The sequence below is a fragment of the Diachasma alloeum genome, unplaced genomic scaffold (genome assembly GCF_001412515.2).
Source record: "Diachasma alloeum isolate Michigan unplaced genomic scaffold, Dall2.0 Dall_scaffold_00181, whole genome shotgun sequence".
Classification (NCBI taxonomy): Eukaryota; Metazoa; Arthropoda; class Insecta; order Hymenoptera; family Braconidae; genus Diachasma; species Diachasma alloeum.
The window spans coordinates 1,193,068-1,220,252 of NW_021680347.1; the positions used below are offsets into that span (position 1 = coordinate 1,193,068).

General features: G+C 37.2%; 1 protein-coding gene across 1 annotated transcript in view; it reads left to right on the forward strand.

Annotated features, from left to right (window-relative positions):
* Positions 1-27,185, forward strand: part of LOC107045879 (ryanodine receptor) — a 111,369-nt gene that overhangs the window by 59,128 nt on the left and 25,056 nt on the right. The window contains 13 exon segments of the mRNA XM_029126650.1: positions 2,444-2,652; positions 3,365-3,464; positions 5,942-6,140; positions 12,918-13,294; positions 14,140-14,365; positions 14,441-14,470; positions 16,158-16,305; positions 16,394-16,698; positions 24,551-25,084; positions 25,161-25,393; positions 26,493-26,595; positions 26,653-26,826; positions 26,946-27,061. Of these exon segments, the coding sequence (XP_028982483.1) occupies positions 2,444-2,652; positions 3,365-3,464; positions 5,942-6,140; positions 12,918-13,294; positions 14,140-14,365; positions 14,441-14,470; positions 16,158-16,305; positions 16,394-16,698; positions 24,551-25,084; positions 25,161-25,393; positions 26,493-26,595; positions 26,653-26,826; positions 26,946-27,061 (2,754 nt within the window).

Sequence of the window (27,185 nt, forward strand, 5' to 3'; positions counted from 1 at the left end):
CCTATAGAATTCCAATAGAATTTTCTAGCGAATCCGCTAGCTTTTCTATAGAATTTTGTCCTGTGTGGTGTACCATGTATAAGGCAAATTTTCAGAAAAACATGGCAACTTTGAGCTTGAGTATATAATTAAGGGCAACATTGAACATAAAAAGTCTCACGGGACTTCTTCAAGTATACGAACTAGATCGCTCTTGATTTTTTTCAGATTTTTCCTAGATCTTTCAAATTTATCACTATGTCGATTTATGCTGGAGCGGCGCGGCGCTTACGGCGCGGCGCTTACGGCGCGACCAACGACGTTCGTAATTTTTTCGCGACCAAGGGAGTGTTAACCCTAGTCTGGTCACCAAGCGCGATTCTGCGACTTTGGTCAACCTCGCGGGGATTCGCCGCCGTGTTAATTTAGGCTTTAGCGTTGCCGAATTTACTCTATACTGCTCGGGCGCGTCTAGCGAGTTTCCAACAATGTCGCGCCATGAGCAATTTCATTTAGCATGGGAAAAAATAATTCATATGTCCGAAATATTTTGTTTTCTTTAAGAATTTTCAGAAGTATGTTGTTCTAAAAACTACTATAATATTTCAGATACTTCAATTGACAAAGTCAATTTTTATTTTTATTTTTCCGGTTAGCCAGTCAATTGTAATTAAAGAAAAACGACACACGGTGGGGTTTCCCTGATAGGGTGACCAATCTAGGGTTAGGGACTTTTTTCACTGGAACGTAGTACGTTTTTAGGACAGATTTTCAGTGATCTTTGCCCTGAAACTAAATAATCATTTTCCGCATCTCAGTACACAGAGAAAAATGTTGGAGAAAAATTACTAAACAAGTTAAGTAATCGTGGAGCAAAATCCGCTTTTAGATCTTTTTTATTCAATATCGTGGCGAAGAATGCGAGATGAATAGTTAATTTTTCTCCGCTGACTCGGGACATTTTACTAAACGTGAGGGTAATTTGTGCCGAAACTGTCAAATTCACCATTTATCCCATGAATATGAATAATTGCTCAATATTGCATAATCATTCACACATGTGTATGATGAGAGAACGATTTTTTTCACCAAAAGGGGTATGGTAAAATTTCACTTTTGTCCACCCCCATGTTCTTCAGATCGGAGCCTTCACTATACAGGGAACTGTAATTTTTGCATCCATAGATGTTTTTTTCTATCAAACAAATCAAAAGATATCCTCCAATTTCACACTCGTGAAAATTCCGTCTCACTCTTATCGAAATACAGTAGAGGCTCCGTATACCTTAGGGACAGTAGGAGAATGGAATTCCGGGAACCCCTATGCCCCCACTACGCGCTTCCATAGAGAGGAGAAAAATAGGGATCAGCGGGTTTCAAATAAGATACCTCGCTCGTTGCGCTCGAATTCAATGAAATTTTCATTTTTACTGAATGAATATCGATAACTAATCAATTTATATGTGTTTAATGTTTTGAATTTGTATCGCCCGCGTTCCCTTTTCTCTCTAAACATAACTCCGCGTGATAGAATGGCAGCTGATGTTGGGGGATTGTTGGTGGACTCGAGAATAATCACAGACGAAAAATTACGACTTTTCGATGGGAAAAGTGAACAAAAAATCGATGTATATTTCCATTATTTGAAAAAAGTGGTATGACCCCCCCTTAAGGTGATTAGACCCTCATAAACACTTCGTTCGTCCCTCCCATTTGACCCTTAACACCGTTTGATCCTTATAACTACTCTCTTCCTGTTGAAAAATAACCGGAGTCATAGGTATCTTATAAGAAGCCCACGGAACATAAACATTCGAAAGGCGATAAAAGTGCCGAGAGTGGGGGTAGGCCTCGAGTGTGAGGTATCTTATAGAGAGTATCTTATACGAAGCTGTATACTATTTTCTGTACTGCTTCTCACGATTTCTCGTCTGGGAATTGGTATTACATACTTCCCAAACTCGAAAACTTGAAAATCACTACAGAAAAATATTGTTCCTGGGCTGTTGTGATGGGGTTTTTTTACTCGTGTGGTTGGCCAGTCCTCGCCTAGGCTCGGAGGCCAACGCCACATGAGTAAATAACCCCATCGCAACGGGCCGGAAAAATACTATTCTTCACGTTGTCCGTGAACGGCCGTTGACGGACGGGAAGTATCCGTAAAACGACGTTTTACAGACAGTGTGATGAAATAGCGATTTTTGTTACAACACCGAAAACAACTTTTCTGACGAGTCAGGGTTGCAGACCGAGGCGAAGCCGAGGAATGCATTCACACAAGTCAGAAAAGTTGTTTTCAGCCGAGTGACGAACACAATTTTTCTTCACAATGTCCGTAAACGGCGTTTGACGTTACTACACTATTTTTCTCTCTGCCCATAAATAATATCAATTGAGATAAAAAAAATCTCAGCAAGATGATTACTGAGAAATTACTCTAATGCATTTGTAATTTTCCATTCAGCTCAACTCCTCGAAGCGAACAAACTCCGACAACAATATTTCCGAACATACAGAGTAGAGAAACACTACGCAGTGAGCACTGGCAAATGGTACTTCGAATTTGAAGTATTAACAGCTGGACCAATGCGAGTGGGCTGGGCGAAATCAGACTGCGCCCCTGGGAACATGATAGGAAACGACGAGAACACCTGGGCCTTCGACGGGTACAACGTACGTCCCAAACCAATACTCCAAAGCTATATGAATTCATTATCAATCATTCACTATGTTCACCATTCCATAGTATCACCATATCTATTAGTAATTATTCTAATATTAAGGAACAAGATAGGATGTCCGGTTGATCAGATAAATGTGAATTACGTAAATGTAGAATGATCGATTTTTCGAAATTGTTAATCAATACTTTGCTTAATTACAACGTGAAATGTCAGGTGACCAAAGTACACGGAGGTGTCTGCGAGTCTTTTGGTCACAGATATCAAGTGGGTGACGTAGTTGGCTGTTTCATTGACGTCACGGATGGAACAATCAGTAAGAGTCCACTAAGAATGTCCAATAGACGAGTTTCCACTTTAATTTTCTCTGGAAGAAGCAAAAAACCAATAATGAGTTTTAATTCTTCTCTTGAGTGATTTATTTTATGTTCACCAGTCACTACTCTGTCTTTGTCTCGCTCTATGTTTACATTATATGTTGATTTGGTTTTTGCATCCTAGTTCATCCCCCCCCCCCTCCCCCAATGAAACGATCTATTATTCCGAATGAATAGATAAACGAAGAGCTGATGAATACCCATGATTCAGTCACTGCCTCATTACAAAGTGAATCAATAAATCATGATCATCAGAGATATGATCGAGGCAATTGTTAATCGATGCGTCAGTGTTTTTGAAATTGCTTTGAAATTTTTATTTTAAAGGAGGAAAAAGTATACTCGGGCAACGCCGAAACGTTCGGCAAGCAATGGCAGGTTGGAGACGTTGTCGGTGTATTCCTGGATCTTATTGACCGAACAATTAGTAAGACGGAATCTTTAAACGAACGCTTCGGCTGCCAATTTAAAAAAACAAATTATATTTATTGAAGCTATATCTATAATCTGAGTGTAGAGATAGATTACTGGATATCGGCTAAGTTTATTTTCTTGTTTTAGTATTAGTATTTTAGTTTCATTCCATTGGCTTCAACCATTTTATTCAGATTGGACAAAATTATCATTCTTCTCTGACTCAATTAATTGAATTTTTGAATTTCTTTACAGTGATTTTCTTCTCAGTATCAATTGGGTGCCCTGTAAATACACCAATACTACTAACGCATAACACAATCTGCATGCTTTCATATGAAATTCGCATTTTCATCTGTAAATTACTAGAGACAAACGACTTAATATCACAAAATTAATTTCTTTCAGCCAAATGTATCATTTCTTGAGTACTAACGGCTTGTATAAAGTCCGTGAGGTATTCACGACATAAACATGAACATTTCACGAGTTCACGGTGAAGGGACAATTTTTTAATTCAAGGAATCGTTTTTCTCGTGTCGGGAGATGAGAAAATGACTTAAAATACTAAAAACTTCAGTGGCTGTAGTGATCACGCGGGGAGTGTGTGGCTCCGGCGGTCATTCAAGCTAAGCAGCGTTCAGTCTGCCCAGTACTTGGATGGGTGTCTGCTTAGGCACACCTAAAACCGCGTGAGACTACAGTCGCTAGGCACGAATGTAGAGAACCCACTGTGCCCATTGAGTCAGTATGACCAATGGACACAGTGCAATCCCTGCATTATCGGCCGGCTGCACGACTGAGGTTTTCCATGGTTTCCCTGGCAGTCCAATCCCGAATGGGGTGCAGTTGGGGATAAAGTAAGTCGGCCCATGGTAACGCAGATAGGGAAGGGAACAAAATGTAAAAACCCGAGAGGGTATACATATGGAACAAAAAAAAATACTAAAAACTTCAATCCGGTGAATAAATAAGATATAAAAGAAAAAGGATAGAAAAGCAAAAGCTGAAAGACCCACCTGAGTTGGAATCCTTCTGCCTCCGAATTTTTTAATTTGTGCATTGATAATTATTTGAATTGTTTCTCTCATATAAAAATCCGGAAAACCGAAGTATAGTATATAGCATCCCACTTTTCATGTAATTTACACCTTAAACACATCTTAGGTTTCACCGAGTCGATAGTCCGGGGATAGTACAGAATATAAAAGTTAGAGAGTAGAAAGAGTAGAGAGGTTCAGAAATAAATGAGGAAAATAATAAGGAAAAAGTTCTCGATGCGGCTCAAAGAACTAGAGGTAATTCGTGAGGTACGCACGCATGGTCATTTCAAAAGAAGAAATAGAAAGGACGTCCCAACAAAAGGGAGATCTCTTTTTGGAAGCAGTAATAAAAAATCCTTTCTGGGCCTAATGATGAAATCTACTATTGTGATATTCAGTGGTTTTTCCTCTCAGTGTAAATTCTTCACTGGAGATTTTTATTTAAAAGGAACTATAGCTTTGAAAACTCGCAAATGAACGAGATTACTCACACTGAGAAAAAAAATTATTTTGCCAAATATCAATTTACTTCAGAGAACTATTTATTTTTTCAATACCGTATTTCTCCAGTCGAGTCATTCCCAGGCAATTCTTATTAGGTTTCAATTATGACAATTATATTGCTCTAGAAGATGATCATGTTAGTTATCACCTGCAGTAAACTCCCTCAGTAATTGTAACCATTAAAAACTTAATCGAAATTCTTTCCTCTAGAAAATAAGCAATTTAGGAAAACTGAATAATCATTGGAGGAGTTCCTGAGGTCATGTGCAACATACTCATCCTCTAGAGTAATATGATTGTCATAATTGAAACCTAACCAGACTCGCCTGGGATCGACTCGATTGGAGAAACAAGATTTTGAAAAAATAAATACTTCTCCCAAGTAAATGAATATTTGGCAAATTATTTTTTTTCTGAGTGCATAGTCACCAACGTAGTTTTGTTATAATCTCGTCGTTTATCGAGCAGAAACAACTGTACACCTGATATCCAGTATTCTACTCAATCTAATAATGTCAATAAAACACGTGAAATAAATTTATTACCCATTACAACTAACCACAGAAGAATGATGATTAACGTTTCATGTATTATCACGGCAATAATAATAAAACGGAACCAAGAAACACTGGTCATGATCATCTACGAGCTCATACTCCATTGCATGATTCATTTTTTATCCGCAATTGGCAATGTCGTTTTAAACAGCACTTGGAACTTTATGGGACGTAGTATCTGGGCCACATTATTCCCATCTCTACTGTTTTTATTGCGCTGTTCTAGCTTAATTGTGCTGTCCTCCCCAGTCTGTCTTTTACAAAAAAAAAATTTAACATTTTATAGTTTGCTCTGAATAGACAATTTTCCCTGAATGAAATATTGATTTCTTTAATCAGACCTGCGGGTTTGGATTGAAGAGTTAATTGAAGATACTGTGTCACAGGTTTTTCTCTGAATGGGGAGCTCCTTATGGATGCACTGGGTGGAGAAACATCTTTTGCTGATGTCCAGGGGGATTCATTTGTCCCTGCATTTACACTCGGTGTTGGACAGAAGGCGAAATTCACGTTTGGACAGGATGTTGATACTCTTCAGTATTTCACTACTTGTGGGCTTCAAGAAGGATATGAACCTTTCTGTGTGTAAGTGAAAGAGATATTATGAAATATGTGGACTTAAGAGCTTGTTCTATCGGCCAACGTCCATATGTCACATAGACCCTTGCCATGATTAATAAAAATTTATTATCCTTCGTACTATTGTAGATATCGAAATTCTACAAATTTCTCCATGAAAGAGTTAAAATTATTAACACTACGTGATTCGATTTCTTTTAAAGTTATTTTTTATATTTTTCTTCAATACGAAAAGGCTTCGTAAAACATATCTTAGGGACAGTAGGAAAGTGGAATTCCGAGAACCCCTGTGGGTTTCAAATAAGATACCTCGCTCGTTGCGCCCGAATTCAATGCAATTTTCATTTTTACTGAATGAATATCGATAACTAATCAATTTATATGTGTTTAATGTTTCGAATTTGTATCGCCCGCGTTCCCTTTTCTCTCTAAACATAACTCCGCGTGATAGAATGGCAGCTGATGTTGGGGGATTGCTGGTGGACTCGAGAATAATCGCAGGCGAAAAATTACGATTTTTCGATGGGAAAAGTGAAAAAAAATCGATATATATTTCCATTACTTGAAAAAAGTGGTGTTACCCCCCCTTAAGGTCATTAGACCCTCATGATCACTTCGTTCGTCGCTCTCGTTTGACCCTTAACACCGTCATAACTGCTTAACCTCATAACTGCTCTCTTCCCGTTGAAAAATGACCGGAACCATAGGTATCTTATAAGAAGCCCACGGAACATAAACATTCGGGAGGCGATAAAAGTGTCGAGAGTGGGGGTAGGGCTCGAGCGCTCGGAACGCTAAGTATCTTATAGAGAGGTATCTTATACGAAGCCTCTACTGTAAATAAAGATTAGGGAACTGAAGTCAATGTCGGATGCATATTCAAACCTCTCGTTTATTGGGATAATTTTTATCCAAAATTGTAAAATTTTTACCGAACATACACTGTCCGTTTTCACATTCTTCTATTTTACCCCACCCATTAGATTTTAATTCATGTCATGATGCTTGGCTCAAGTATTGAACCATTCTGCCCTACATCACCCCACCTGTACTCATTTTACATTATGGCCCTATTTTTCACTCCGTTTAATTTTGTCACATTGGTGTTTTTGCCACATAGTACCCTTTTCGACAATTAGACCCAATATTCATCTCGTCGCATTTAACTTGATCTTTACTGCTTGACCCACATGATTTCATGGATGCAATTCCATACGATATTCGATAATGAATGACAATTTTTTCCACTTCCGGCACTCATTAATTCATTAATAGACTAACTTTTCGTTACGATTAGTGATTAAATGAACAGTGAAAATTGATATTATTATCAGTACTCGAGAACAAAGTGATTAAAATCAATTTTTTCCCCCAATCATCAATACGGTAGTGAAAACTGTATTCCACTCCATTATTCATGATAAAAGTAATGAGAATCTATCGATCTCTGCTCGTAAAAATTGAGATGATAATGGGGAATGAATTTTCATCGATAATTCATTAAACGAGTGAGCGGAATTTCATTTTGTCCATTAACCATCAATAGGGTAATAAAGTATTACTAGCGAACGGGGGCTACGCGTCTGTCACTGGGTGAGATTGCCCTAAATTATATCGTTCTATTAGTTCCCCTTCAATAATTCCAATGATCTCTAACTATTATGCACAGAGGGAATAATAGTTAGATGATGGCAACCCCAGTCATCTCTTCAAAAATTAGTAAGCTACACTGAGAAAAGAATTACTTTTCCCAAGTATATTTACTGACTGCAAGAAAACTTACACATGTCTTATGTAAATATTTACATACATTTACTTGTAGCAAGTAAATACACTTGGCAAAAGCAACTTTCTTTCTCAGGGGACCCACTAGCCGTGGGACCGAACAGGGGTCACCAAAAAATTCGGATGCGCCACTCTAATTTGTTAAGATCTCACGAAACTTCTCCATGGAATAAGGAGGCCACATCCAAATTTTTCGGTCACCACGGTTTGGTTTCATGGATTGGTGAATAGCGCACTAATTTTCGTCAGAATTTTCTCTCCCTGTAGTTATTGAAATATTGATAGTAGTTGTAATCCCTCCTTCTCTCCCGATAAGGACGCTATCCTATGGACTGTATTTGGTCCCAGAACTACACTGTTAACAATTTTTGTCTCTATTTTCGGTGCCGAATTCCGGAAATTTTTGTCGTGTTCCAATTCCATTGACATTTCAGGAAATCTTGTCATTGAAAATTCAGGATTTCGTGGAAAAATGAAACAGAACTGTAAATTTCCGTTCTATTTTTCCCTGAAAATGAATAGAAAACCAGAAAATTTTGGTAAATATATTCTTGAATTTTCAGGACAGTGACACTGAATGCGATTTAGGGGGGAAAAAAATGATGAAATTTCAGATTTCACGAAAATTCAATGCCATTTGACACTGAATATTCTAATATCACAAATAAATGAAGGAATTCTCGTCTTCATGCCCCTTCAAATTCTGGAATTTTACTGAATTTTCAGTGAAACCTGAAATTTCATTGATTTTTTTCCCACTAATTCGCATTCAGTGTCACTGTCCTGAAAATTGGTAGTCAATTGTCAGCTATAATACCCCAAGACCTTCAAAATTATCGGATATTTCCCGGATATGTTTTGTTGCATAGCAACGAGAGGAATCAGTTTTGCAGATTAAAATCCCGAGCGCGCACACGGAAAGAAATATTCAAGAAAAATTACGGAACATTTCACATAATCCGCAAGCGAGAATCATTTTCAGTGAATTTCTATAGGAATATAAGAAAATAAATCTGAAACGTTCAGTAAATTTTCGGGTCTGTCACCGAAAAAATACGAAAAAGTCACGTAATTTTTCTGGAAGTTGTAAAATCTAACAGAAACTTCAAGACTTATTATGCCTCAGAATATGAAAATTCTTGGATGTTTAAGAATTTTTACGAAAAGTTCCAGAAAAATTACGGAACGTGTTGTTAGCCGTGAGGCGTCGGACGGATGAGTAATTTTTACGGAACAGATCGTAGAATTTACATGACGATTGACACTTTTTATTGAATTTTACTTCGCTCTCAGATTACGTTTCGAAACGTAATTTTTGCTGGTAATTTTTATTGAGTATTTCTCTCCGTGCAGCGCGAGGAATTTTCCTGCAAAGCTGATCCCGATCGTTGATACGCAGGAAAACTTGAGGGAAATATCCGATGAATTTTGAAGGTCGAGGGGTATTCGGAGGACAATTTCTTCAATTCTGATTTTGGCCGATCAGGGTGTAGTGTTCCGGGTCAGACTGATATTTTCCCTGCAGCCGGGGAAATTATCAGTGTCAAACGCGTCACGTGACTCCGACNAGTGTTCCGGGTCAGACTGATATTTTCCCTGCAGCCGGGGAAATTATCAGTGTGAAACGCGTCACGTGACTCCGACTACTGCACTCTGATTGGTCAAAATCAGAATTGAGGAAATTGTCAGTAGTAATACCACGAGACCTCCAAAATTATCGGATATTTCCCGATTGTTTTGTTGCGTAGCAACGAGAGGGAGAAGTTTTAGGGACAAGTTTTCCCTGGAGCGCGCAGCGCGAGGGATTTTTGTGCAAAACTTATCGATCGTTAATACGCAGAAAAACATGAGGGAAATGTCCGATTGATTTTGGAGGTCGAGCGGTATTCGACTGATTTTTTTTGGTAATCGGATCCTTCCCAAACCGACTCATTTTGACTTTGATCATGACTTTCTTTCACTCCACAGGATAATATTTGACAGTTATTTGATTAGAAAAGCAATTGCAGAGCTAGAGGAAAATTATCAAAAGCTACAGGGAAATTATCAAAAGCTAGGGGGAAATAACCGCTCTAATTTTAATTGGGTACTTCATGTTATTGAATACTGAACTCTGATTGGCCCAGGGAAGGCCAGATCCGATTACCAAAAATAATCAGTTATAACACCCCGAGACCTTCAAAATTATCGGAATATTTCCCGATAACTTCATTGCAAACAAATGAAAGTGTCAAGTTGTGCAGGCTAAAAATATTTTTCTGCAAAATTTGACACTTTTGTTTGTTAGCAGGGAAGCTTGAGGGAAATATCCGATGAATTTTGAAGGTCAAGGGGTATTCGGAGGACAATTTCTTCAATTCTGATTTTGGCCGATCAGGGTGCAGTGTTCGGGGTTCACATTTCACCAAAATGTGAAGAATATCTCTCAAATTCGTAGAAAACAATTGACAGGCTACAGGGAAATTATCAGACTGATAATTTCCCTGCAGCCGGAGAAATTATCAGTGTGAAACGTGTCACGTGATTGCGAATACCGCACTCTGATTGGTTAAAATCAGAATTGAGGAAATTGTCTATGAAATTGTTTTTTTCTCTATTTCGTTTATTTAAAATATTTTTCTATTATAGTATATTTTAGTTCCAGAAGTGTAATACATTCCTAACGTTTCTACCCACTACCTTTTAGAGGACTTGAAACGTTTTTCTGAAATCGGAAACCTCTCTGGTTTGCCGATAAGCGAATACCCTTCAACCATCATAGTTTCCAAGATATATCGACGGAGATAAGAATTCCCCCCACCCCCCCCTCTACCCACGGATGTATTTGCTCCCACAAGTACTTAGGATATTGAGGATTACGGGAGGTTTACATCACTCGTTGTGTTCGACATGTCCCTGGGTTTCCAAATAAAATTTAGATTAATTCTTCTCTCCAAATAATGAATGTACACTGAGAAAAAAAATTTCTAAGAAATAGAAATTCTATGATTGATCCAAATCGTTCATCGATTGAATAGTCGCAAAAGAAAATGCTATTGTAAGACACAAATATCGATTTGAACGAAACCAAAATTGGATTGTATGAAATCGATTTTGTTATAGTATAGTATATTTTGTTTATTCTATCGAATTTAGAAAATACTTGTTTTTGCGACAAAATCGATTTCATACAATTCAATTTTGGTTTAGTTCAAACGCTTCGGATTTGGCGCAAATAATTTTTTTTTCACAATTGCAATGGAAAAATAATCAGTTCAAATGATGAAGAATTGCGTTTGTCGTAAACAAGAAACTGCGCTTCGCGAAAGTCTCGCATCACTGAGTATCCAACAATATGTTCCTCATAGGCCAAATGAATATTTTATTTCATCTATGAATTCTGCTTTCAATCGAATAGATATTCTTTTGCGGGATATCGTGACGCTGATAAATTGGATAGACCCTTACCGGTGGGGGTCTTGGAAATTTCTAATAGGAGCAAAAGTAACACCGCTCCAAAAGGAAAATTTGATTTCGAAAACTTTGGAAGAACTCCTCACGCCCATGGTACATGAGGAAAAAACTACCCAAGGAACTTGTATTATGGGTAAATAGAGCGCGTCCCGACCATTATCATCTGAACAAATCTCTATACCGAATAGCAATAGCCGAAAGCCCGAGATGCGACTGTGGTGCTGAGGAACAAAACATCAATCATATCTTACGGGAATGCCCAGGTTACTCAAATGGTCGATACAAGATGATTAATGAAATAATAAAGATAAAGGCGCCCAGACCCTACACCATAGCCGCATTCTTAGCCGAGATGAAACTGAATTATCTGAAAATTATTCACGAATACATAAGTAAAAACTACATTCGAATCTGAAAACCCTGCATAATACGAAACTTTGTAATTTTATGTTTAAATGTATATAATAATCATGTGTGTAAATAACCCAATAACAGGGTTAAAGTAGTATGGTCACTCCAAAATGATCATTGAGTGTCCATCAAGAAAATCTAAACAAATTAATCAAAAAACTATGATTTATAATTGAAAACTCTCTTTGTGAATTATAAAATTTATGAATATAAGAATTAATCGATTATTTTTATTATTTTTCACTTATTAGTCGAATAATATACCTCCTTTGACTAGCGTCGTTTTATGTGTGGTAACGCTGTAACTTAACAGCGTAGGGAAAACGAGATTTGAAACGCCCGCTTGTACCCACTCCACTAACGCGTTGTTGCCGCATCTACTCGACACGCAATTTGCGAACACCGAGGAGCAGAAATTATTTATTACTAAAGTCCCAAATGGTCAAAAATTTTTATCGATGGTCGTAAATTTTTGTTTTTTCCCATTTTTTGGTATTTTTTTTTATAATTTAATCTTGGATTTATCATAAAAACCACCCAAAAATGTGATTTGCCCATAAGACTCTGTGTAAAAATCTAGTTTTTCATTAATTCTTATCAACCATACTAAACGATCAATGTACCACAAATTGCACCAGGAGGTTTCTATTGATATTAACTTTCATTAAAAAATTATTTCATATTTTAATCTTGAAAATCGATCCGTGACCATACTACTTTAATACTTATTAATAATAAAAAAAGAGCAAAAGTAACGGTCACACGCTTTCTGTCGGTTAGGCTCGAACCCCTGCTTGTTTATTTTTTAATCTCACGTTTTAGCCTTAAATGATTAATTTTTCATTTATAAATATTACAATTAATAATTGATTGTCTAAAGTTGAAAGAGTTCTCCATTTCATTGAACCATTTTGGGACGAAATAATTCATCTGTTGAAAGAAATTTCTTTTCTTTATGAATTTCGAGAATTGTCGTGTTCTAAAAACCACTGTAATTTTTTAGACTCTTCAATTAAAAAAGTCAAACTTGTTTTAATTTTTCCGGTTAGCCAGCCAAAGGCAACTAATGAAAAACAACGCGATGCGGCGTTTCCGCCATACGATGACCAATCTAGGGGTAATTAATTATTTCAGGAATATGAATCGCCATGTGACCTTCTGGTATACCAAAGATCAACCGATTTTCGAGAATACCGATGACATGGCGGACACCAGAATCGATGTTGCTAGGATCCCAGCAGGTTCAGACAGTCCTCCCTGTCTCAAAATTTCTCACAACACGTTTGAGACGATGGAGAAAGCTAATTGGGAATTCCTCAGATTATCACTACCAGTTATCTGCCAATCGAGTTTCATTACGGAGAGCGAGAAGATTCGCCGCGGGCAGGAGATCAAAATGAGGCAGAGTCGATTGCTCGCCGAGCAGAATGAGCAGGCGCAACAAGCTGCACAACCGTCTGCTCATATGGAACAGATTATGAAATCTGGGTTTAGCATGAGCGATATCAAAGGTCAGTTGAGTGATGAGAAATAAGTAGGTGATTGCTCTTTTTTATAACTCGTTTTAGTAATTTTTGCGATTTCACGTATGAAAAATTTGAATAGAAAAACCTAGGGAATTCGCTAGACAATGTCATTGGATTTCTATTGAACTCAATAGATCGGCATCAATCATTAATTTAGTTGCACCTTATAATAATTAAGATTTACTCATCTTCATTGAAATTCGAAAATTAATATAATAATTGGTAATTACAATCTTTTCACTGGACTATTAGCTAAATAATTGACAATATGGAATTGTCAATTAACTATTGAGTAAATATTTCTTAACGTCATAAAAGTATTTTTTGATTAGCCAAATAATCGTCAATCTTCTGAACTCAATTATTGATTGACAAAATAATTCGGAATTTGAATATTTAAATTGATGATTAATTTAATAATTTAAAAAATTGGTGAGTAATATTAGCAATTGGCTTATTCAAAATTTAACTTTAATTAAAATTCATGATTATGCCGCCTTCTGTTTAACTTTATATTAGTTTTCGGCCGATTCTGTTGAAGTATTCGAAAGAAAGTATTCTATAGAAAAAGTCAATAGAATTCGTTTTTTCTATACACCTTACTACAATAACTATCTGATATAAATCGGGAAATTGAAAATGTTTGAATCTCAAAAACTAGGTACGTTCACCAATTAAGTTTCAATTGGTACTAAACGATAGCGCCCATTAAACTTTACACACCATGAAAAAATGCGTGCAATTTCATTAATTGATGATCAAAAAAAATGCAAAAGAAAGACTTCAAAAGAAGATATAAAAATGCATGATCATTTTTCGCGGATTTTCAGGACTGCAAAGAAATTATTCTGATGATGCAGCAGAAGACATGCCAATGAGCGAATCCCCAATGCCAATGAGAAATAGACCATCCAGGCCACCAAGGAGAAATTCCCTTTACGGGTCTCGTACTTTGAATAATGCAAACAGTGAAGGAGAGATGGTGAATGGATATGAGGAGATGAACGGAGATGTCAAAGACGATAAAAAATCCAAACGTGGAAAATCACCGTTTCGGTATGTGAAGTCGCAATCGTAAATCCTAAAATTTATGACGATAGTGTTTTTAAAGGGAGAAATATTTTCTGCCAGCAAGCTTAGCAAAGAGATGGAAGATATTGAGTAAGATAAATTATTTCCTAGTTTTTTTTTTTTATGAATGAAGAATTTTCGATCTCTCATGCACGGCCAAGTTCAGGAGGTTTTTGCACTGATTTTTTTACACCCCGGAAAAAATCTCCGCAAAACATTCCTCTGGAAACAAATTCCCGGAATTATTTCCTCTTGCGATTGTAAAAAACAATTACACAAACACACATTACCAACGGCAATTTTATTTATTACATCCTTCAATCTTCGAAGACACGCCAGATGAGAATTCAACTTTTTCAATAGATCAATAATAAATAAATTACGTTACTGAAATAAATTAATTGTTAACATGTTCGAACCAATTCCCCCAAATAATTCGAATTAATCGCTTGCCCCAATAATCAATGAATCTTCATTAACAAGCATTCTCGTCCTACAAAGTGGCAGATTGATAAAAAAAACATTAAATCATTCAACAAAACATCATCTTACACTACCAAAACAATCCATTTCAACAGAAACATATTTCCAAACAACTATGCCTATGCTATAACCATGAATGAATAAATTACACCGTCATTATCATGTGTAACTTGGAGGAGTAACGAGAATACTTTCCAACATTAACAATAAAGTTAACAATCATAATATGTTTATTTTTCATTTTTGTCAGAGATTTTTTTTCGGTGATTTTCAGGAGAAAATATTCCAGGAAAATAATTCCGGGGGAATATTTAGACGAGGGATTTTTTTCCACGGGGATTTTGATGGAATTTTTTCCGGGAGAAAAAAAATCCGGTCAGCCATTAGTTTTATTGTTTTTTTTCGATCCTCATCGAAAAGAAATAGAAGAGTTCGGGAGAAGGCAAACTATGAAAGGGTCTCTTCGCAGTCACTAGATCCCGATAATTTCTATGGATTTCGATCTATACCCATTTTTAAATGGAAATCACTGGGTATAATTCTTCAAGGTTTTCTCTCGGATTTTACTGAAGAAAAAATTTTATAAAAAAAAAAATTGACAAATTCGCTGCGAAATTCTATTGGATTACTTTTAAACTTCTATTGAAAATTAAAGCAATTTCATAGAAAAAAATCACTAGAATTTAATTTTTCTATTCAATTTATTCTATTCAGATATTTTTTATAGAAAACCTTTGGTTCAAATTTCCTAAATTGTTTTGTTTGATGTGTCCAATTACAAAAGAAAAAAAAAGAGTGAAAAACTTAAAAATTCATGTCAAAGAATTTCTATAGAAAATGTCTCAATAGAAAAAGTTGTATAGAAAGATCCATTCTATTGATTCTGTTGATTGTTTCTGCAAAATTATTTCCATTGGAAATTGTCAATTCAAAAATAAATCTATCATGAAGCCGCGGAATTTTTCGATTGAATCGGCGTAAAATTAATCGATTTTTTAAATAGAAGTTTAATAGAAATTCGCTAAATTTTTTAAAGATATGCTTTCTAAAGAATTTCTAGTAACGAATTCCAGAAGAATTAAGTTTTTGTGGAAAGATCACAGGTCTCTTGATTTTGAGGAATTTGTTGTCAGTTTATTTTCTGTAGAACGTTTCTCATAAGACATTTTCTACTGCATTCACTATTTTAAATAGTAGTCAGTTAGGAATAGACAAATTTCCCAAGAAAAACTTTACAATTTCCTATCCCATTCATACCCACCATTGAGAGAAGACCATAATGAATATCTTTCAGGTTTTTTTCAAAGAAGAACAAGTCTCCTGAAGCAAAGGCTAAAACACCAGATCCCCTTGCCCGTTCAGATATGTCTGACAGAAGTGGAAAAGGAGTTTCTGTGGGCAGACTGTCGTCAAGACCACCTCCTCAAGTTCGTGTATCAAACGTAAGTATATTCTGATAAATAATATTCGAAGAAATCATCATAGTCTATTGTGACATAATTCTTCTCACATCTTTTCTATTCGTTGAAGACTGACTTGAAAGTAGTACCGCCCGCCATACCAGACCGCACTCCAACCGCCCCCAAAGCGATGTCTGTGAATTTGACAGGAACTGGAGTAGAAGCCATTGGAAATGAGCTCTACGATGCCGAATGTTTGAAGCTAATGAACGAATATTTCTACGGAGTGAGAATTTTCCCTGGTCAGGATCCCACTCATGTTTACATTGGCTGGGTCACATCGCAGTATCATCTCCACACGAAAGATTTTAATCTTAATCGTGTCAGGAAGGCTTCAGTAGTGATTGTTGATGATTATGATCGTCCAGTTGAACAGTATGTATTCAAAAATTATCATGATGAGAAGAGGCTATCAGGGATCGGCATCAATCATTATATTATTAATATTAACTTCTCACGTACGGCGTCGATACCATGCATCGACCCATTAACTTGTTCTATCGGCCGGGGTCAATGCCTGGTGAGCCTTTTCGTCAACAGTAAAAAATCATTTTCTCGAATTTTAAGAGACATATTGACATTTGGAAAAGATATTTGGAAAGTGAATGGAATTGCCTCTGCAGTGAACAATTTTTTTTTCAATGCATTTATAATATTTGTTTCTATGAACAAAAGTTGTAGATGAGAATTTTACATCCAACCGATTCAATCATATTAAATCATCTCGTTTATCGACAAAATTTCCCCCAAAAATTTTGAAATTTTTACTGAAAATACGTCAATGATCCTTCTATTGAATGGCAGAAGTGAAATTTCGAATAATTTGAATAATTTGAATTGTTGAATAATTTATTTGTTATAAATAAATTTAGCATGTCCGAAGATCTCAGCAAGCAATTGTCGGCAAACATTGAAATTGGTGTCAAAAATTAGGAAATTCTCTAGGAGTTCATTTCAAAGTTCAATACAGCCAATGCATTTTATTTCAATTTATTTCGTTCGACTTTTCAAGTTATCGTTCATTGAATAACGGAATTGACGCGCCGTAAGTCTACCGGCCGTTGGGACAATCCGCGTTATATGTGCGCCGTACGTGCGGGGTTAACCCTTAAGTAGTCGCATCGTGAGGGAATCCCCGCCATACCATATGCTACCTATAGGGCGCTACTGTAGAGCGAGTGAGATGGTAGAAAAACGCGATCACTTAAGGGTTAAGGGAAGTTGCATCTTAAAATAGTTAAGGTTCACTTATCTTTACTGAAATTTGAAAAACAATAAAATAATTGATAATCTAAATTTTCAACTGAATATAAATTCAATAATTGACAATATAATCTTGTCCATTGACTATGGAGTAAATAGTTCGGAATTTGAATATTCAATAGATGAATCTTAAATATAATAAATCTGTTGCCCATTCTTTGGCCGCGATTCCCACAAAAACGACTGAATAGATTTTAATGGTATTTTTATTATTACATAGTTTTTTTTTTTTTTTTTTTTTTTATGTATTAACCTACAATGGGTTATTTACAATCATTTGGGTGATGATTACATATCCATTTTACTTAGCTTGTTATATTACTTTAGTTACAGTAGTCTTTGGTCGTTTAGATTCTAATCTTGTTAGTTTTAATAAACTCGTGTATAATTTTAATAGGTTCTAGTCTTTTGAGAACGAGGAGTGAATCTATGGTAAAGGGCCTTGGACATTTGATTTTGATTAGCTGTTCAATCATTTTTTGTCTTCCCGTTGGAAATTGGGGACATTCCCAAAGTACATGATTGATGTCCTGAATTTCGGCTCCACAGGTGCACTCCTTGCTATTTACAATTCCAATTCGTTCTAGTGATTTGTTAAGGTGGTAATGATCTGATCTCGCTCTGTTAACCCAGACAACCAGATCTCTAGGAAGCTTTTTGCCTTGGTACCAGGGACGGCTATTATTTTTCCAGAAGTTCTTGAAATAATTTATTCCTTTTGCTTTCTTTTTCTTGTTTTTTTTGTCAGGTTCAGATTGAGACTTGATAAACTCATGTGTACTCTGATGTCCTTCTCGTTTAAAAAGGGCTTTGAAATCTGTGCTTGGGACGAGGAACTGTATAGCAGACTCTTCTTCAGCATTCCTTGCCAAAGAATCAGCCCTCTCATTACCCTCGATCCCTCTATGCGCAGGGATCCAGCGAAAATTTATTTTGGTTTTAAGTGGGTTATCATGGTAAAATTCCTGACATTTTCTTTTCACGTCTATGATATACGGGTTAATATAAGGGTTGAAACTAATAGACCCTAGACTTTGTAGAGCGCTGAGAGAGTCAGTGAGAATGAGGTGGCTGAGTTCTTTGTGACAATTTGCTAGATCGACCGCGAGGTTTAGAGCGATGCACTCTGATGTGAATACTGTGCAATTCGAATCCAGGATATGAGCAGTGTCGATGTTCAGAGCCGGACAGTGATAAGCTGCACCTACATATCCCTCATCTGGGTCTTTGCTACCATCTGTGTAAATTACATTCCAGTTTTCAAAGTTATTCAAAAGTTCCTGATTCAAGGCTTCATTAGGTGCTGGGAGAGATTGAAGGTTTCTTCCTAGTTCACAACTGGTTTCTATCGAGGAGATGAGTGTCTCATAGCTAAGGGAAAACACCGGAAAATTGGGTTCGCTACGAAGAGTGTTCTCGAGGCTTAGGACTTTTCTGATGCATTTTGTAATGAGTTTGTCCATGACCCGAATTTTCGTTCGCTTTTCCTTAAATATGAGAGAGATTGTGTCATATAGTTGGGTGGATTTGTTGGATAGGACTCTGGTAATGTATGATTTACAAAGGAATTGAGCACGGTCGCCGATCGACATCAACTTGGACTCTCCTAATAATATATTAGTTGGGGTACTGCGTCTGTAACCCAGTGCAAAACGTATGGCCGTGTACTGAATGGATTCGAGTTTGGCTAGGTATTTTTTTGTACTAGGAAAGTAGATTGATAGCCCATAGTCGATTATGGACCGTACGTAACTCTTATAGAGTCCTATGAGCGTTTCTGGATCTGTTCCCCACCAGGTTCTACGAAGAAACTTGATAACATTTAGAGCTTTCAGACATCTTTTCTGAAGTATAGTGATTTGGTGATTAAAGTTCAATTGTTGATCAAAGTGGATTCCTAAAAATTTCGCGGTAGAGGAAGAGACCGTGACGTGGTCGCCTATTCTGATACTGGTTCTCTCAGGGGGTGAGCCTTTTTTGCTGAAAAGTAAGGCAACTGTTTTTTCTGGGGCAATATGGAGGCCTAAGGCATTCATATTGGAGATTATCTGGTCAATGGATTGTTCTAGGATAAGTTTATCGGTTGCAAAATCAGAGGCGGTGATGAATAGGGCAATGTCGTCAGCGAAAAGAGAGGCATTGACCTTGGAGTTGAGTTTTCTTAAGATGTTTCTTGTGTAGATGGTGTATAAAAGTGGTGAGAGTACTCCCCCCTGAGGTAAACCTTTATGCACAGTTCTGGTATCGCTTCCTAGGATATCACAATGAAGAACTCTTTCATTAGTGAGGAATTTTATAAAACGAAGTAGAGGATTGGAGCAGCCTATTTCTGCGAGTATGTCGATCAGGATGTCGCCAACGACATTATCGAATGCGCTGGTGACATCCAGAAAGACGGCGAGGGTTTGTTGCTGATCGCGGAGAGAGTCTTCTACATGGAGTGTGAGGTTTGCCAAATTGTCTCTACAAGACATTCCGGGCCTGAATCCTGTTTGAGGGTCCGGGATCTTGTGATTACGTTCCACCCACCACTGTAATCGGTTCTTGATTATCGACTCATAGAGTTTAAGGACGCATGAGGTTAAGGCAATAGGCCTAACACCGGTGTTATTGGCCTTTGGTATAAAATGGAGGTAAGAATGTATCCATTCCGGGGGGTATTCCCCTGTACGATGAAATTCGTTGAATACGTCTAGTAGGATCAATTTCAATTGGACTGGTAGTTTCTTTAGGAGAGTGTAGTCGATGCCATCGAGACCCGGTGCTGATTTATTATTTCTGTGATGCAATGAATAGTTGAATTCATCAAATGAGAATGGTTGGTCTAGTAATGGATTGGGTTCAGTGGGTGGGATGGTGTAAGGATTTGGGGAGCGCCTTTCCAAGGTCAGCTTGTTCATAGCTTCTTTGATTTTATTTTGAATTTCAATATGATCTCTTGGAATACTTGATTGGTTATTTACCCATGAATTCTTCAATACCTTACAAGTGTTCCAGACATATGTTATATTTTTCCTAGCGTTTAAGCTCTCTGTAAATTCAATGAAACATTTCCTTTTTTTGCCTTTGAAAGTTTTTCTAGCTACTGCAATCGATTTTTTATACGCTATGAGATCACTAAACCTCTTGGTACATCTCCATTTTTTATAGCCTGCCGTGCGAAGCCTATCTACTTGAGAGCATTCCTCGTCCCACCATTTAACTGGGTTTTTGTGAATTTTGGGTGAGACTAGCCTCTTACGTGGAGTACATTTTGCTACGTTGGTTACGATGGTACCTATGAAGAATTGATATTTTTCTATCGGACTCAATTCATCGAAGGTAGAAGACAAGAAAGAAGGAAAAGCTGCTTTCAATAAGATTTCTAACGAGTCCCAGTTTGTTCTAACTGAGGTGATTTTAAATGATTTTTTGATATATTGACTTTTACGAACATTTAACGTAATGTTTAACGGAAAGTGGTCCGAGCCCCAAGCTTCGTTAAGTGCATTTACCTTGATAATGTCGGCAATTCCCGGACAACTAAATACTAGGTCTATATTGGATTTATTTCCCCTGTATAGGTCTAGGTGGGTTAACGTATCTGGGTTATGTAGAAAAATATTATTCTTTTCTATGCATTCATAGAGTCGGTGACCATCCGGTTTATTTAGCCTACAGTTCCACGCAACGTGGTGAGCGTTGAAATCGCCGAGTAGAATACAGTTTTATAATTCACGGTAAACATCTATGATTTTAATCCAGAATTCCATAGCCAAAGATTCTCCCGGGTTACGGTAACATGCTAGGATGTTTATTTTTGGTTTTATGTTGTTGATTTCTATTCCGGCGAGTTCAACACTCGGATGTGGGTTAGCGATATTTGCGTGAGGTTTGAAGGACAAATGGTTTTTTACGAAGAAAATAATACCTCCACCTGCATGATTTACTTGATCTACACGGTAGGTTCGAAATCCCGAAAATTTGTAGGGTTTCTGGTCTTCGATCTTCAGTTTGGTCTCCACGCCGATGAAAATGTCATAGTCTTGGAGAGCACGTTCTATGTCTTCGCGATGACTGTTGAATCCTCTGATATTCCAATAAATGATTTTCAGGTTGCACTGGATGACGGTTGGGTCGGGTTGCTGCTGTTGTTGTTGTTGATGTTGTTCATCCATGGTGGTATTTAATTTTGCGAGTTCGTGGAAGCGGCTGTCAGGTAGCCGTCTTCATCTGGATCAGTAAACACTTTGTCAAGTTTGTTGGCCAACTGCGTGACTCTACCTTTGAACTGTCGTTCGTCGATATACACAACAAGTGATCTTAGTGTAGTGGCCAGGTCCAGGGGATCTTTCCCCCACTTTTGGGCCAACTTACGAGCATCTTTAACTGCATATGAGTCATCAACGAACTGTATAAATTGTTCATAGGTAAACATGTTTTCTTCTGAGTCTCTGCGAAGTTCTCTTGACAGTCGGGGGGAGAAGATCCTCATGTTTTCAGGAGTTAGGAGACGATCTTTGGAGGTTTTTGCCTTTTTCTTCTTCTTTTGTTGCCCCTTCGGGATCTCAAAGGCATCTACGTCATTTATTTGCTCGTTCGGAATTATGTCTTTCTCTGGTTCTTCCGGTGTCTCGGATAAGGTTCGTTTAGCATTGTTTACACTTTCTGCGTCCATAGGCTCCACTGTTGTGTTTGTCGGATTAGCCTGTAGAATTGCATCAGTGTAATCCCCAGTTTCTGTTCCTTCAGCAAATTGACCTTGGGTATTGTTCTCTTGGAATGTTTCATTCGCGATGGCTGTTACTGGAAGATTTAAAGTGCCAGGAGGCGGGGTTTCACGTTGACGTGCAAGTCTGTGTGCAGCGCTCGTCTTTGTTGTTTGTGTAGTAACTTGGGGACAGTTTTTGGCTATGTGGCCTGTTTTATTGCATTTAAAACAGTTGTGATTGTCCACGGTGGTTGTGATCGTGTATATTTTGTTCTGGTGAACGACGTTTAGAGTTTCATTGAGGAGAACGACATCATCCTCTTTAATCGTCAATTGCCTCCTAGCAGTAGCTACCTTGTAGCCTTCTTGGTCTAGAGTTAAATACAGTGTGGTAATTTTCGTGACTGGATTGATCTTTTTCTCTCGCAGAGCCTCCGCAATTGCAGAGTTTGGTATCTTGGGGCTCACGTTGGATAGAACAACTTTCCGGGTTTTTGCTTTTTCCGGAATGATGTTCAACTTGTTGTTGCCTATTTTGATGATGGTGTCTGGTGAAGTGATTTGATCTACTAATTCGGGAGTTGACACATAGATTACTACTCGATTCCCCGTAAGTCTTTCGACTCCCTTAACATGCTCTCGTCCAACGAATTCTCCGATAGCATAAACGTATTCTTTAAATGGAGTGCCTTGGATTGCAGTGATTATGATGCCTTGTTCCTCGGTGGGAACAAATTCTTGATCTTGTTGGGTGCTGGCCACTTGCGCAAAAGAACGAGGGGTCTGGATAGACATCGTTTGAGAGATCTGAGTGTTTTGTGAACTTAAGGTATTGATTTCCATCACGTCGTTATTCTCCATAACGTTTGGGGAACAACTGATGGAATTAAAAAAGTTGTCGAAAGAGCCCAAATGGGCTAGTTTTGTTGTTCAATTTGCTGAGGTATAACTATCGCGTGAAACTTATCACACCGTGGCGCTCCGAGGAGCGATACCAAAACACGTCTTACCTCTACGGAGGTTGAGACGGAACTCCTATTACATAGTTTAGGGTTCCCAATCGGCTATAAGTTATTGCGCTGCGGTTCATAGTTTAGTATGCACCGTAGAAACTTCTAGAAAATTCTAGAGCTTTCTAGAAAATTCTGGAATTTTCTGGAAAATTCTAGAACATTCTCGAATTTTCAAGAAGATTTGTGAGATTCCGACAAAGTGAGGATATTCTTTGGTTGTATAGAACGTTCGAGAACATCCTTTGGTTTTACAGAAAATTCCAGCAAATTCTCGTGTTTTCTAACAAATTCGAAATTCAAAATTCTCTGGCTTTTGAAAAAATTCGAGAAAATTTTCGATTTTACACAAAATTCGAGAAAATTCTTTGATTTCACAGAAAATTCTAGGGAATTCTCGGATTTTCTATAAAATTCGAAGGAATTTTCCGGTTTTCTAAATTTTTTTTTGTTCTAATTGAGCAATTTTCGACTTTTCTAGAACGTCCGATAAGTGAAGAAAATTTAAGGGTTATCCAACGAAATTGAGAAAATTCTCAAGTGTTCTAGAAAAGTTGAAAACATTGAGCTGTTTTTTTAATTTCAGGAATTCTTAAAAATCTTGGTATTCAATTTCCTCTTATTCTGCCCAGGCAAACCCGGGCTATGCAGCTAGTAATTTAATAATTTAAAATGTTCGGTAATTATTGACCAATTGACTAATCCAAAATTCTCTATATTGAGCTTATTTTCCGATATTATTCAAAAACGCTTTTTGAAAATTTTCAATTTTTTTCAACGCTTTTTTGAGTGTACAATCATTGATAATGATTTTTAGTTTTGGAGACTCTATCACGTATGAAAACATCCTATAGAAATTTTCTATACGGATTGCGTATAGAATTTCTATAGGATTTTCGTATATGATATTCGAATATTTCTATACGGATCTTTTTTATACAAATTATTTCTATACGATTTCTACAGGTTTGATCCTATACGACCCCCTACCACATGTAGAGAAATATTTCGTATGGAGTTGCGACATTTGTCTACGTTTTTTCTGGAGCGTTTAGACATCTTTCGTATGGGAACAAAAATTTAAGTAAAAATTTATGTATAGAAATAATTCGTATAGAAAACTTCTATAGGATTTTTTCATACGTGTAGGACTATCTACAACTGAATAACAATCGGAGAACATTTCCCTTTATCAATATAAAAAAAACAAGATCACGTTCGAAAGATTATACATGCGAGCTTGAATATTTGTTTTTGTTCACAGGGTGGACAGACAAAGTTGCTACATGGTACGTGCAGACGATTTGTACAACCAAGTAACTCAAGACGCATCAGGAAAAGGTGCCTCCCAAGGAATGTTCGTAGGTTGTTTCGTCGACACAGCAACCGGACTGATCTATTTCACCTGCGAAGGAAAGGAGACAAGTCACAAATTCAAGATGGAGCCAGATACAAAGCTCTTCCCAGCGATTTTCGTCGAAGCAACGAGCAAAGAGATCCTGCAAATAGAACTTGGAAGGACCTCGACGACTCTGCCATTATCTGCAGCTGTCCTCCAAAACTCAGATCGTCATGTGATTCCTCAGTTCCCTCCGAGACTCAAAGTCCAATGTTTGAAGCCCCATCAGTGGGCTAGAGTGCCAAATCAATCCCTTCAAGTTCATGCTCTGAAGCTCTCCGATATCAGGGGATGGTCAATGCTCTGCGAAGACGCTATTTCCATGCTCGCACTTCATATTCCCGAGGAGGACAGGTGCATTGACATCCTCGAGCTCATCGAGATGGATAAACTCTTGAGGTAAATGTATCGCAGGTTCTATCCTCGTAAGTGTGATAATGATGTCCACCACGTCTAATCGACCTTATTATTCCAGTTTCCATGCACATACATTGACATTGTACGCAGCTCTCTGTTATCAATCGAATTATCGTGCAGCCCACGCGCTCTGCCTTCACGTCGATCAGAAACAATTGCTTTATGCTATTCGAGCTGAATACATGTCTGGCCCACTTCGTCAAGGTTTTTATGACCTTCTCATTGCTCTGCATCTCGAGTCCCATGCTACCACCATGGAAGTTTGCAAGAACGAGTATATAATCCCTCTAGGTAAACTGCTTTTCCGGATTTTCATAAATTTTGTACGCAAAGCGTTACACTGAGAGAAAAAACAAGTGGAAAATTGCTTTCGTCACAGCATAGTCAATATATTTTTGATAATAGCAAATTGCTTCGGTAGCAATTTGCTTCCAAATGGAATTTTTATGACAATGCATTTTTCATTGAGTTCAATGATTCACTGAATTCAATATTACCTCTTCGTAGTTCAAAATGCACGCACGAGAAAATTTAATAGGAAAGCCTAGCCAATTCGCCAAACAATTCTATTGGATTTCTATTGACCTTTCTATTAGTTTTTGGCTGATTCTAATGAAATGATCCGTAGAAAATATTTTATAGAAAAAGTAAATATAATTCGATTGTTCTATGCAAATATTTCTTATATAATTTCCTCGGCTCAAATGTTCCATGTTTTTTTCATTCTATTTTTCTTTTTTTTTCATCACGAAAATCAAACAAAAAAAACTTGGAAAATTTAAGCTGAAAAAATTCTATAGGAAATATCTTAATAGAATAAGTTGCTTAAAAAAATCAAATTTCATCAACTTTTTCTATTGAACATTTCAATAGAATCGGCTAAAAACTAATAGAAAGTTCAATAGAAATTCAATAGAATTGTCTAGCGAATTCACTCGGTTTTTCTGTTAATTTTTTTCGTACGTGAACGTGATTTTTTCCATAAGAATAATTGCACTATTGTATGATGTGAATGAAAAACGAAAAATGTTCGTCAAAAATAGTTCATTTACTCAGTAATTTCCCATGATTATAAAAGTTTTAAAGACATAACATAGACATAAGGAAGGGGGAGGGGAATAGATTTAAATTTTCCATGAAAATCCCGTGTTATTCTTATGAGAAAAACCGAGGCAAAAAGTAATTAGATAGAGAGCTGAAATTTTGAGAGGATTTAAAAAAAAATTATTTCGCATCTTTTGAGGGAGCGGCACGTCAGAACCTCCGGAACGGGTGCCATAATGTAATACCAACTCCCAGACAAAGAATCATGAGAATCAGTACAGAAAAAGGTTCTTTTTCCTCAGTTTAGTGAACCTTTTATAATAATTGTTATTTTTTGTTTGTGTAGGTCAAGGATTGAAGGACCTCTATGAGAATGTAGAAATGCGACATAGTTTACGATATTTGGAGACAGAATCCGTACGTCCACAGATGAAAATGACGGACATCAAGTAAGTATAAAAAGTCCCAATGTAGTGAAAACCCCTTACTAATCAGTCGACATCAAGGGTACTTCCTTCCAGTGAGAATCAGAGCATCGAGAATATCCGAAGTCTGTACAGCCCGTACTTCCCACTTGACATTGTTCGTGACTATGTGATGATGGCACTGAAGGAGGCTGTCGAAGTTAATCAGGTGCACAACCGCGATCCCATTGGTGGCAGTAACGAGAATCTCTTCCTGTATGTCTTACATTCACCAATCTCCGTAGCATCATCAGTTTATTTTTCATTTTATTTGTTCATTGCAATTATTCTTCAGACGAGTTTTTTATCATTGAATAACGAGAATTTGTTTCCAGGCCTTTAATAAAACTTGTAGATCGCCTGCTTCTGGTGGGGATGCTGAGGAACGAGGATATCGAGAAACTTTTGATTATGATTAATCCTGAAACTTGGGATCCAACATTTGACAAAGGTAATGAGGAAGTCTTGAACAGATCAATTTGCAAATATCTCTGAATAGGAAAAATTCAAAGGAATTCATTGGAGGATGTTATGGTGGATTGTCGATAATACGAAGACAATTCTGAGAAAAAATC